Source organism: Rutilus rutilus (genome assembly GCF_951802725.1).
Source record: "Rutilus rutilus genome assembly, chromosome: 21".
Taxonomy (NCBI): Eukaryota; Metazoa; Chordata; class Actinopteri; order Cypriniformes; family Leuciscidae; genus Rutilus; species Rutilus rutilus.
In genome coordinates, this window is record NC_140226.1 from 12861900 (window position 1) to 12875468 (window position 13569).

Below are 13569 nucleotides of genomic sequence, written 5' to 3' on the forward strand. Positions count from 1 at the left end.
TGACATCAACACTTTAATATGCCACTAAAGTGTTATATATGTATTTAGAAAAGCTTACATTTGTAATGGTCTCTGTGGGGGTTGAATCATTTGTATTGTTAGTGTATATATAAAATAAAAGTAGTTAAGCAGCAGAAGAAACACAATTGGACATTTTGCAAAGTATTTTTTTATTGATTTTAATTTCAATTTTTGAAATTGATTTAATGTAATGGATTTTTTCAGCCAGCACACTAGCAGTACCTCAAGCCTCAATGTTCTTGAGTGAGGCAGAGCCATTTCTGAGGAATTTCATATGAGGCTCTATCTCTTCCGTTCTCGTCGTACGGAATGTGCCAGGAGCTGCCGGAGGTCTGAACGATGGTGTCATAAGCAGACACCCTCTGAAAAACACAATCACGTCATCAGTCATCCTAATGATTACTAATGATTACACAATGTCTCTCCCTTCCAAAACCTACCTGAAAGCGAACTCTTTTTCCTGGGGCATAATGACTGATTACAACCTGATGTCCACGTTGCCACTTGAAGAAGAGGCGTCTGGTTGCTCTGTCTGGCAAGCAGGCTTTGTGATCCCTCATCAGATCACGACTAAGAAAGTTACAGTGAACGCCAGAGTGCAAAGCAGCATACAGCAGAAACGGGTCGTCTTCAGACCTGTGGCAGTCATCCAAGAAAAACAGAGCACTGTATCAAAAATACCTTTCATGCTTAGTGAATGAAATCATTGTGGGGTTTATATTGAGTGACGAAGAGAAGGGAAGTGATCGGGTACATGTGCTACTAACACATTTGACTGAAACTGTTACAAAACAGTGAGGACTTATAGATAGCATGATAACTGAACAGAACCTGGAAGGATTACATAGGGACCAGGATTTTGAGTGTTCTGTATAGGCAGGATTGTCCGTACGTCAATCAGGTTTAGATCTGAGGAATTTGGAGGCCAGAGCAACACCTTGAAACTCTTCTTCATGTTCCTCAGATCATTCCTAAACAATGGGGGCTTTTGCACCGGGTAGTTATAGGAACTTAGTTCTAGGAACTAGCCACTAGGATGGTTCCCCGAGAGCTAAATGTTCCCCTAGGGCCATGTTCCTGGTTACATTCGCACCGCCAGTAGGAACTCTGAAGTGACGTAAGCCACGCATGTTTTGACTTTTATTTTGACGGTGCGGCAGACCTTTATTTTGATGGCACTGAGAACGGCAAAGCTTGAGCACACAGCTCCCATTCTCTATCTTCATTAGTTTACAATCTGTTTAACATTCCAGTCTAATGCGTTATTAGAAAGAACTGTTATACAAAGAAAGTAAACAGTATATGAAAAGTTATTAGCGTTTGCTGTGTGGTTGATGCCCAATATTGCTAGCTGAGCAGAAATACAAATCATGTTTCACTTGGTTCCCTAAAGTTGCGTTGGATTTTCTCCTTAGCGTAAAAGTTAAGAGGCCCATCTATCACTGTTTTCCATATATAGTAAATATATAGGCTATAAACTGTGTGTACACGGCTTTTTTTTAAATGGCAGGTGCTGGTGTTTCGCATGCATTCAGCATACGATGTGCTGGGTCAGAGCCTACTCTGAAGTAGGAGCTAATTTAGTTCCCCCAAAAGGCGTTCCTAGAACTATTCCAAGGTCCTGCAGTGCGAACACGCCAAAAAGCGGGTACATCCCCCATTAGTTCTAGGAACCATGGAAAGGTTCCTTCAGTGAGAAAGCACCTAATGTGTGCAGTGTGGCAGGGTGCAACATCCTACTGAAAGATGCCACTTCCACCAGGGAACACCATTATCATGAAGGGTTGCACCTGGTCTGCAACAATCTTTAATTAGGTGGAACGTTTCAAATTAATGTCCACATTAATGGCCGGACGCAGGGTTTCCCAGCAGAACACTGCCCTCATCACCCTCCCTCCACTGGCTTGTTGTGATCCTGGTGCCATCCCTCCCCAGGTAAATGGTGCACATGTACACGGACATCCATGTGATATAAAAGAAAACTAGACTCAACGGACCAGGCGACCTTCTTCCACTGCCCCAAGGTCCAGTTCTGACACTCACGTGCCCATTGTAGGTGTTTTCGACGGTGGACGGGGTCATCACAGGCACTTTGATTGGTTTGTGGCTACGCAGCCATATATGCAATGCACTGTGTGTTGTGACACATTCCTCCCATAACTATCATTCAAATTTTGTGGGACTTGTGCATTGGGCCCCCAACATCCTGTCACCGGTTTGTGGTTTGTCCCACTTAGGACCACTGTTGATAAATTTTCACTGTTGACCGGCAGCAACCAACAAGGCGTGAGGTTTCAGAGATGCTTTGACCCCGTCTAAGTTGCTCACTTTTACTCCTGCATCCAACTTGTTTTCTACAAGAAATGATTGTTTGCTTGTATCTAATCTACCCAGACAATGACATGTGGCCTAATTTGGAGATATTTAAAGACATCTGCTTCACCTATGAGTGGTCATAATGTTTTGGCTCGTCAGTGTATATTCCATAACTATTTTTATCAATACCGCCTTGGATGAATCGTGCTTTTCGCAATGCATTATGGGATTGTAGTCTCCAAAAAAAATTTTTTTAGATGGAACTTTTCTGAAACCATGACTGCATTTCAATAATAATAATAATACAGAAATTGATCAAAAGTACAATAAAAACTATTATTTATTACTATAAAATTATTACGATTTAAAAGAACTGTTTTCTATTCCTGTCACATGATTCTTCAAAAAGCATTCTAATATGATGATTTGCTGCTCAAGAAACATTTATTATTATTATTATCAATGTTGAAAACAGTTGTGCTGCTTAATATTTTTGCGGAAACTGATACTTTTTTTTCTTTGATGAATATAAAGTTTGAAAGAACAGCATTTATTTGAGTGGCAAATTTTTTAGAACATTATAAATGACTTTACTGTCACTTTGGATCAATTTAATGCTTCCTTGCTGAATAAAAGTACTCATTTCTTACTGATGCGCCTGTGATCCCTTGAACTGCTGCTTGCGTAGGCAGCTTTGGAACAGGGTGTACAGTATGTGATTGAGGAAACGGGGGTCATACTAACATGTTCTCGGTGAAGAAGCAGTGGGATTTCTGCTTGATCTTGTTCATGTTTTGTCTGTCCCAGTTCCGGGAAGGTTGTAGCATGTGCTTTCTGCCGAGGACCAGAATGTTGAGACCCTGACGTTCCAACTCCGATACGACTGCAAGCAACTGCGGAGATAATTCACACTCTCAGTGACCTTTTACCATTTCCATTCAGATGTTAGAAATAAACGAGGTCATTCATGAGTTTTTAATGAATGAGAGACCTCAGTTCATTCATCATTTTCTCTATGAAATGAACTGCGACTTGTGACTTTTTTTTTTTAAGAGGAATTTCCCTTGGCACTACAGATGAATTTGGGACCTTTAGCAGGTCAACTGTGGGAAAATTATTCTTGCTCACATTGTTTTAGCCTACTTTAGTGCCACCCACTCACGCACACACACCATGAGGGGGGAGTTTCCTGATTACACAGGAAGTTGTTTTTCCAATACCCCCTTACAAAGATTGCGGTCAGTAAAGGTTAAAAACTCTGTGCTAAAAATATCTAAGGTTCTTTGCATGTAGCTGTTTAGATTTTACATGCATTAGCTATTCATGAGATATCATTGTTATTTTTAATATATAACATATGATATTTTAAAATAATTTAAGTGTAGATATTTGTTTTTCTCACTCTTTCTTCCAGGAGATACAAAAGTCTTTTGCAGCCTGCACCATGCAGGAAGTGACTAATTAAAAAAACTTTTCTGAAACCATGATATGCATACATATGTCTGTATGTCGGTTTTAATTTTAAAGCATACTGTATAATTATTATACATTTAGGTATTTAAAGATTTACATCACAATTAGTACACAATTCCATGTAGAAACTAAATTAGTAGCCTACACAAGATTAGAACACTAGAACAGAAGTGAATTATAAGTATTAAATTAAAAAATACAATAATACACTCACCTAAAGGATTATTAGGAACAGCTGTTCAATTTCTCATTAATGAAATTATCTAATCAACCAATCACATGGCAGTTGCTTCAATGCATTTAGGGGTGTGGTCCTGGTCAAGACAATCTCCTGAACTCCAAACTGAATGTCAGAATGGGAAAGAAAGGTGATTTAAGCAATTTTGAGCGTGGCATGGTTGTTGGTGCCAGACGGGCCGGTCTGAGTATTTCACAATCTGCTCAGTTACTGGGATTTTCACGCACAACCATTTCTAGGGTTTACAAAGAATGGTGTGAAAAGGGAAAAACATCCAGTATGCGGCAGTCCTGTGGGCGAAAATGCCTTGTTGATGCTAGAGGTCAGAGGAGAATGGGCCGATTGATTCAAGCTGATAGAAGAGCAACTTTGACTGAAATAACCACTCGTTACAACCGAGGTATGCAGCAAAGCATTTGTGAAGCCACAACACGCACAACCTTGAGGCGGATGGGCTACAACAGCAGAAGACCCCACCGGGTACCACTCATCTCCACTACAAATAGGAAAAAGAGGCTACAATTTGCACGAGCTCAACAAAAATGTTGCCTGGTCTGATGAGTCTCGATTTCTGTTGAGACATTCAGATGGTAGAGTCAGAATTTGGCGTAAACAGAATGAGAACATGGATCCATCATGCCTTGTTACCACTGTGCAGGCTGGTGGTGGTGGTGTAATGGTGTGGGGGATGTTTTCTTGGCACACTTTAGCCCCCTTAGTGCCAATTGGGCATCGTTTAAATGCCACGGCCTACCTGAGCATTGTTTCTGACCATGTCCATCCCTTTATGACCACCATATGATCCAGCAGGATAATGCACCATGTCACAAAGCTCGAATCATTTCAAATTGGTTTCTTGAACATGACAATGAGTTCACTGTACTAAAATGGCCCCCACAGTCACCAGATCTCAACCCAATAGAGCATCTTTGGGATGTGGTGGAACGGGAGCTTCGTGCCCTGGATGTGCATCCCACAAATCTCCATCAACTGCAAGATGCTATCCTATCAATATGGGCCAACATTTCTAAAGAATGCTTTCAGCACCTTGTTGAATCAATGCCACGTAGAATTAAGGCAGTTCTGTCAAACACAGTATTAGTATGGTGTTCCTAATAATCCTTTAGGTGAGTGTATATTGGACATTTTTTAAACAAACATTATTTTTCAAACTTCAAACCTTAAAAAAAAAAAGAAATTGTAGAAATACTTAACGATTAACATTCACCTTGGTTGGTTGATTAAAAGACAAAGCAATTAAGAGTTAGTTCTGCATATATATAAAAATGTGTGTGTCTTTCAATTTGAAGCCCAATCAAAGTTGCAGAAAATCTAAAATGAACATACATGCAATAGTTACATGCAATACACACACACACACACACACACACACACACACACACACACACACACACACACACACACACACACACAATTTATATATATATATATATATATATATATATACACACACACAGTGTGTATACACACATACAGGTCAAAAGTTTGGAAACATTACTATTTTTAATGTTTTTGAAAGAAGTTTCTTCTGCTCATCAAGCCTGCATTTATTTGATCAAAAATACAGAAAAAAAATAAATAAAATTATATTGTGATATATTATTACAATTTAAAATAATTGGTTTTCAATGTATTATACTTTAAATTATCATTTATTTTTGTGATGCAAAGCTGAATTTTCAGGATCATTACTCCAGTCTATCACATGATCCTTTAGAAACCATTCTAATATGATGATTCATTATCAAAGTTGGAAACAGGTCTGCTGCTTAATATTTTTTCATAACCTGTGATACTTTTTTAGGATACTTTGATGAGTAAAAAAAAAATAAAAAAAAGCAGCACATTTTTTTTAAAATAGAAATCTTTTGTAACAACAATATACACTACTGGTCAGTAATTTGGGGTCAGTCATTTTTTTTCTTTCTTTTTTTGAAATAAATCAATACTTTTACTTTTATTCAGCAAGGATGTGTTAAATTCATAAAAAGTGCTAGTAAAGAAGATTTATATTATTAGAAAATATTTTTTTTATTTTGAATAAATGCAGTTATTTTTAACCTTTTATTCATCAAATATATTAGGCAGCAAAACTGTTTCCAACACTCATAATACATCAGAATATTAGAATGATTTCTAAAGGATCATGTGATAGACTGGATGTCACATGTGACACTGAAGACTGGAGTAATGATGCTGAAAATTCAGCTTTGCATCACAGGAATAAATAATTTTTTTAAGTAAATTCAAATAGAAAACTATTATTTTAAGTTGTAATAATATTTCACAATATTACTGTTTTTTTTTTTCTGTATTTTTGATCAAATAAACGCAGCCTTGATAAGCATTAGAGACTTCTTTCAAAAATATAAAAAAAGTAATGTTTCCAAACTTTTGACCTGTACTGTGTATATATATATATATATATATATATATATATATATATATATATATATATATATATATATACACACACACACACACACACACACACACACAACTCTACTGCATCAACCAGTTCCACCGTATTAACCTTCTAAATATATTACAGTAATATCATCTACAGTTTGAATATGCAAAGTCAGTTCCAATGAATTCCAGTCTATCTTGTATCCTTTGTTATTTTAGACACAAGGAAGTGCTAATTGGGGAATTGCAGGTGTGATCATTTTCTGCTAATTCATGATAAGGAAGTGGACGGTGAGCCACAGATGGGTTGGTTTGCTCTGGAAAGCACCGCACACATGATAGTATCCTGTTTCACAATCCAACTTTGACCTGTACCTGTAATCACCTTTGCCTAAGCATTTCTAGATAAAGAGACACTCTTCTTTCCAGCATGTTAGTCTTGTAAATTTGCACTGAATTTCATTTCCCTATGCTTCTTGCATACAGTCCGGTTACTTACACTGTAAACAATTTGCTGTAGTTATGCAGCTGTTTGCCAGTAACTTACTGTAGATTTAAATTTATGCTATTTACTGGCAACAGTTTGTTCAAAGTTAAATGAACATTAAACATTAACAAGTCTTTGTTTTTACAGAATAAAACTATAAAATAACTTCAGATTAAGATCAAATTTTTTTCCTTCAGATTTTGGTTCCCAGAATGCTTTGCATGAGGCTGTTATTTTAGTTTTATTCTGTAAAGATAAAGACTTGTTAATGTTTAATGTTCATTTAATTTTGAACAAATTGTTGCCAGTAAATAACATCAATTTAAATCTACAGTAAGTTACTGGCAAGTAGCTGCCAGTAATACTGTAATTTCTACAGATTTTTCTAACAGTGTAGCTAGTAAACAAAACATTAAGGTAAACTTTGGCCACAAGTTAACTGAACTGAAGCTCTCATTTTCACACACAGACGGCCCTGCTCAGACCGTGTGCAGAGAAAACTGGTTAATACTAGCGTTTCATTGAATGTGCCAGTTAGCGAGGAAGTGGGGTAAATGTTACCACCAAAAATAAACTTGACCACAAAAGACACATCTGACTTAAAATACAGACTTAGTCATATCAAAATGAGTGTAAAATCCCCTGCCTTTGCGCTTTAATTGCTATGTGGCATGTTTGTGTTAATAATGTGTGACGCGAGTCTGAGGCGAAAAAAAGAAAGAAAAAAGAAGTGCCAAAACCATGGATGAGTGAGCAGAAAGCAAAAAGATCCTTGAACAGAAAGGTCAAGGAAGTTTGTGTTACATCATAATTTGTAGCTTAATGTCAAGCGATGGATTTAATGTTAATCATATCTGTTGTGATTAGATACTAAAGCGAAACCATTGTTTTTCATGCACTGGTCAATTTTCTGATTTTGGGCTATTTTACTTCTATAACATGTCTTATTTCAGACATGTGAAAAGAAATCCAAATTGCACATTTAAGCGTTTATTTTATTTCACTGCATCTATCTGCACCTGTAGATATCAACTACAGTATATCTTTAAACTCTAAATGAGTTTTTTCTCCTGCACTGAGCCAGAAATCTCCAGTTCAATACCACTTGCATACACCAAATGTATAAATAATCTGAAGGTTTTTACAGGCATTATTCATATATCTCATTCATAATATACTTTTTATTTATTATATGCATATTTCATTAGATAATGCCTGATTTGCATATTTAAACAACATTTCAGAAAGCTTCAAATACACAACAATTGATTAATCAATGGGGGAAATGTAGTGAAATGATCCTCTATCTGCTTTTTCAAGTCATTGGTTTTCAGTTAATGGGTGGATGAGGGTGTGATGGGTGGGTGTGAGTAGTTATCTAAAACTTCTAGCCTATTTGTAGGCAATAAAATCCCTTAGGTACTATTATAAAGGAGCATAACTAAATGTAAAACCACTACTGGGACTGATCACCACCTCGTAGGAGGGCTGATGTGTAACACATTCTGTGTAATATTATGGACATTGAAATTTCCCTTTTTTTCATTTGAGTAACTGTGCTGGGTTTTGTGGGTTTGGGGTCTTTCAGGTTGGAAACTATGAGAAATCGGGGCTGTTCCCTAAAGCTGTTTTATTGCGTTAAAAAGTAAGAAGTGACAACCACGCTTGGCACCGTCCCGTCCCCCGGTTGATCCTCTTGCACTCTTTTCTGTTTTCTTGACTTTAGAATGCCGACTGATGAGTTTCTATTTTTTCCACCTTTAGTGCTTTAAATCAGAGTAGGTTGACTGTCTAGCCAGTTAAGCGATTTAAAAGGTCACCTTTTACCCACAGAGAAACCGGCCCAGTCTTGGAACATCCAAGCAGTTAAAGTGACCCTGTCACTCACCGTCTCAGAGTGGGTGGCCTTGGGTGTAGTGTTAGCCACATTAAGACCGTCAATGACAATATCAAAGGGAGGCCTCTGCTTCACGAAAGCTTTAAAGCTTTTAAGCTCCTGTACAGAACAAAAACAAGTGGTTATTCTCATAACCCTGACCACAGTGAATATATGCTACTGACAAATAGACTGGTACAGACAATATGCATAGTTCTCTTGCAGTTTAGTAAAAAATCTGTTGAAGCTTTGCACTATTTTCATGTTGTTTATTCTGAAGCTAAAACTAGTCACACTTTTAAAGTCCATGCAAGCAAAGAAACAAAAAGGGCAGTAAAGATGCAACACTATGCACTCTTGTAACCGCCCTTCAACAACAGCAACGGATGGTTGCCTGGATGGACGGGGGGTCTTCTATGTAAATTACCTCACTTTGGTGTTGTGCAGCGCATTGCACAAGAGAAGCGCAACCGGTGTTGCACAAGACAAGGAGGACAGCTGAAAAAATGACATCGAGCCAGTGTTGTTATTGTTAACTATAACTACTAAAAATTGTGTTTGTCAATTGAAATAAAGATGAAATAAAAGCTGTATAGAAATTAGAAACAGAACGGTTGCCTTGATAACTAACTGAAATGAAAGAAGTTATAAAAAATAAATGACAGAAACAAAATACCTAAAACTTAAACTAATTAAATTAAAATTATAAAAAGCTAATAAAAAATGCTAATAAATGCTATAATAGTATAATACTATAATAAGGCAATCAAAATAAGTTAAAGCTAAATCGAACTATTAAACATGATTAAAAAAGACTAAACTTAAACTACAATTAAATTAAATTCTACTATAATATAATAGTCATTTTCTTGGTTTAATAGTGTTATCTTTAGAATTATTAATATACTATTGCAATTCACCAAATGAGGATTTTAGCCTTCTATAACAGATGAGGAATCTTCTGTTTCACAAACAATCTTTATTTTTGTATTTTTGTTTTGTGATGCTATAGTGACACTGCACAGATATTACTTTAAATTAAAGATTGTTTCTGGCACAAACACGAGGCCAGGCAGACAGACATATCATTGGAAGTGCCCCAGCCTGAAACTCATGAAACTCTACATATATTATCAGATTAAGTGAGGAGCTGAGATATGTGCATTCATGAATGTACAGGAAGTATAAGAGCGAAGAATGCAAGCAACCATGAGATAAAGGAGTGTGTTTACAGATAGTCTGGCAAGAACTGAACATGCTACTTTTTTTCTGTCAGAGCATTGCAAAACAACAACTTCATAGTCAATTCCATGAATCCATTTCATCCCAGGACCAAAGAATGCTTGACTTTTCCTATCCGTCTCAAGGGATATCAAAGCATTTGTTACAGTCAAACAACAGAACTTCAAACCGAACTTGACCACACCTGGCTCACCTTCAAAAGCGTGATCAGGTTGTGTTTAGCTGAATAACCGAAGAGCATAATGGGGATGGGGGAATTGGGACTAGAACTTCCTTCTCCTTTGTTGTTGTTCAAGAAGGGGCTGAAAACCCTTCACAATTGTCCTTGGAACAACATGTAAACATCTGAGGGAATTTCCAGCTGGACCGCAGCCAAGTCACTCCCTCACCTGTCTGTCCTCAGGCCTCGTGCTGCAGACGGGCTTTTGATTTACTAAACATTTGCAGAGTCACGTACTGTACACTTAAACCTAGCTCATCATCATCAGTGGCGGTCAAAGTACACAAATACTGAGTTCAAATACACAAACCTTGATGAAATATTACACAAGTAACAGTATGAAGTACTAAAAGGATAGTTCAATTATGTCATCATTAACTCACCCCATGTTGTTTCAAACCTGTATGAATTTCTTCTGCTGAACACAAAATTCTTCAAAATATCTTCTTTTGTGTTCAGCAGAAGAAATTCAAACAGGTTTGGAACAACTTGAGAAACAGAATTTTCACTTTTGGGTGAACTATCCCTTTAAATAGGCATGATCCACAATTAGGCAAACAAATCAACACTATTGTTTAAAATATTCAACTTTCAGTATCATCTCAAGTTCAAGTGAGTTCTTAGCTCAAGAACTGAAGGAATCCGATCATTGTTGTATGGCTAAATGAAACCAAAACAAAAACAATTAAAATTTATTTTATTAATTCTAATAAAGCTGAAATAAAATGAAATATAAATGTAAACATAAATAAGAAATGTTGCCTTGGCAACTAACTGAGAAAAATATTGAGGTTAAAGTAGTAAAATTACTAAAACTGGAATAAGACTAATAATAAATGACAAATAAATAATTGCAAAAACTCAAACTAAAATTAAAATATTGACAATATAAAAAGAAATTAAATTATCAATAAATACTATAATACTATATAAATGATAATAAAATAACGGGGTGCTTCTCAATCGGAAGGCTGCCCCGTCAACAAGCGCTACAGATATTTGGAACAATGAACTTAAGTTCAGTTGTTGAGTTATTGATCATCAGTTTAGGGTCCAATTCTCACTATAAACTAGATGTAGTATTAGCATGCATGTTACATATTGGCTGTTTATTAGAACTTCTAAAGCACATATTAATGCCTTATTCTGCATGACCATATTCTATATCCATAATCCTGCCCAATACCTAAACTACCTTATAAACTATTAATAAGCAGTAATTAGGAGTTTCCTGAGGCAAATGTTGTAGTTAATTATTAGTTAATACTGAGAATTTGACCCTAAACTAAAGTGTGACCGAAAAACCTTGCATCGGTGCTCATTGCTTTGAGAGAACTGCAAACTTTGTTGAGGAAACAACCGTGTGGTAAAGTTGAGTCCGATAGCTAATACAAACGCCTCTGTTTAAGGCACACAGAGATATGTTTGTCAAAACCAACAACTATTCCTGGACTGTCAGGTGGCTGGAAACCAGCGCTTTCAGTTCTGCCTGAAGCGTGAGAACTTTTCCCTCTAAAATTCCAATTCCCACCACTCCAAGCCACCTATATGCAAAAACAGAAGATTGTTACCCACATTTGAAAGCAAAACAACAAAATTAAGTGCAGCTATTTTGCATGCTACAAATCTTGTTAAGAGAGTGTGAAGTCTGTTCTAGCGGGTGAGAGAGAGAGGGTGCAAGACTGGGGGAGGATTGAGCGCCAGAAAGAGGGTGGGAGGGGAGCTGGATATTTGGGGAATTCCTTTTTGGTTTTGGTGGGGGTTAGCAGATGGTGATCAGTTGTTCAACTCTCTAAAACTCTTGCAGCGTTGAGTAGGGTTAGGGCTCTCCGCATTGGACTAAATTAATCCAAATATGCGATTTCACCTGATTTTAACTATGCACATTCAATAAGATTTTGACCATGAAGGTCATGCATCGTATGTGTTTTTGTTTTCGCTCCGCATCCTCTCGTGGTCATGGAGAGGTTGGGTTGAATGGGAACAGGAACACTGGGGATTCCCCAATGGTGTGAGAGGTCACGTGTATGCTGTACCAGCATGCTGTGCAGAACTTTGTGTACTTACAATGGGTGTGTTTGGGACACGCACGTTGATAAGTCTAATCCAGATTTGATAGTGGCCAGTTTTTCTACTTGGAATATACACAATAGCCCATGACAAAGAAAGTGATTCTTAACGCAAACGTTTGTTTGAATCATTAAAAACAAATGAACAACATTTCTTTAATGCTCTAAAGTACCTGCACCGTTTTGTTCAAAGCATGCATGAAATTCCAATTAAATGAAAGGCAGCCACACAAAAATAGACGGAGAACAAAGAAATTTGAGTATGTGGAAACTTCCCCGTGCCCCACAGCAGACATTAATGAAAAGGCATCTGCAAGTCCTGTACTTTTCTTTATTACAGGCTTGCTCTTTTTGAAACGGGAAAAACAGGCTTCCCAAAGCTCACGCTTGACCTGAAAAACTGCAGGCCACTGAATGTAAGGAAACTAAACAGGGGCTTTTTAACATTCAGCAATAAAAATGGTTGACATGTTAATTCTTTAATGTGTTATTAACACTATGGCCACATTTAAAATCCCCTGACAATTTAAGTTTCATATATATTAAAACCTACTTTAACGTGTGTATGGTGTGGGAGTGGCACAGGTTAGTTGTAAAAACAAGCGAGAAAGGTTGACATGGAGCAGCTAAATCTCAAAAAAAAAAAAAAAAAACAGGAGAGTCTGCTGGCAAAAAGAGAACGTGACAGAGCTTGTAATAAAACCAGAATCACCACTGGCTTGGCTTTTCAGAGATGGCGAGAACTGAGGGATTTGAAATGTTGTAATGAGTAAGGTATTTTATTGAACAGATAAATTGCCATACAGTGGGGGAAATAATTATTTGATCTCCTGCTGATTTTGTAAGATCGCCCTATAAGTTTTTATGGTAGGTTTATTTTAACGGATAGAGACAGAATATCAACCAAAAAATCCAGAAAAGCACATTATATAAAGGTTGTACATTGATTAGCATTGGTTCGAGTGAAATAAGTATTTGATCCCCTACCAACCAGCAAGAATTCTGCCTCCCACAGATTGGTTATGTGCCCATGTGGAACACAGATTAGTCCTGTCACTATAAGAAAGTACTCCTAATGTCCTAATGTCAGTGGATACTTGTCCACAGAATCTCTATCTTCCATTCCAACCTCTCCACCACCATGGGCAAGACCAAAGAGCTGTCAAACATCAGGGACCAGATTGTAGACCTGCACAA

General features: G+C 37.1%; 1 protein-coding gene across 1 annotated transcript in view; it reads right to left on the minus strand.

Moving 5' to 3' along the window:
• Window positions 1-162: 162 nt before the first annotated feature.
• Window positions 163-13569, minus strand: part of prorp (protein only RNase P catalytic subunit) — a 20589-nt gene continuing 7182 nt past the window's right edge. The window contains exons 4-7 of the mRNA XM_084393939.1: window positions 8854-8961; window positions 3082-3230; window positions 462-657; window positions 163-383 (exon numbers count right to left, since the gene is read on the minus strand). Coding sequence (XP_084250065.1) covers window positions 252-383; window positions 462-657; window positions 3082-3230; window positions 8854-8961 — 585 coding nt within the window. The 3' untranslated portion in view covers window positions 163-251. The remainder of the gene's footprint in view (window positions 384-461; window positions 658-3081; window positions 3231-8853; window positions 8962-13569) is intronic.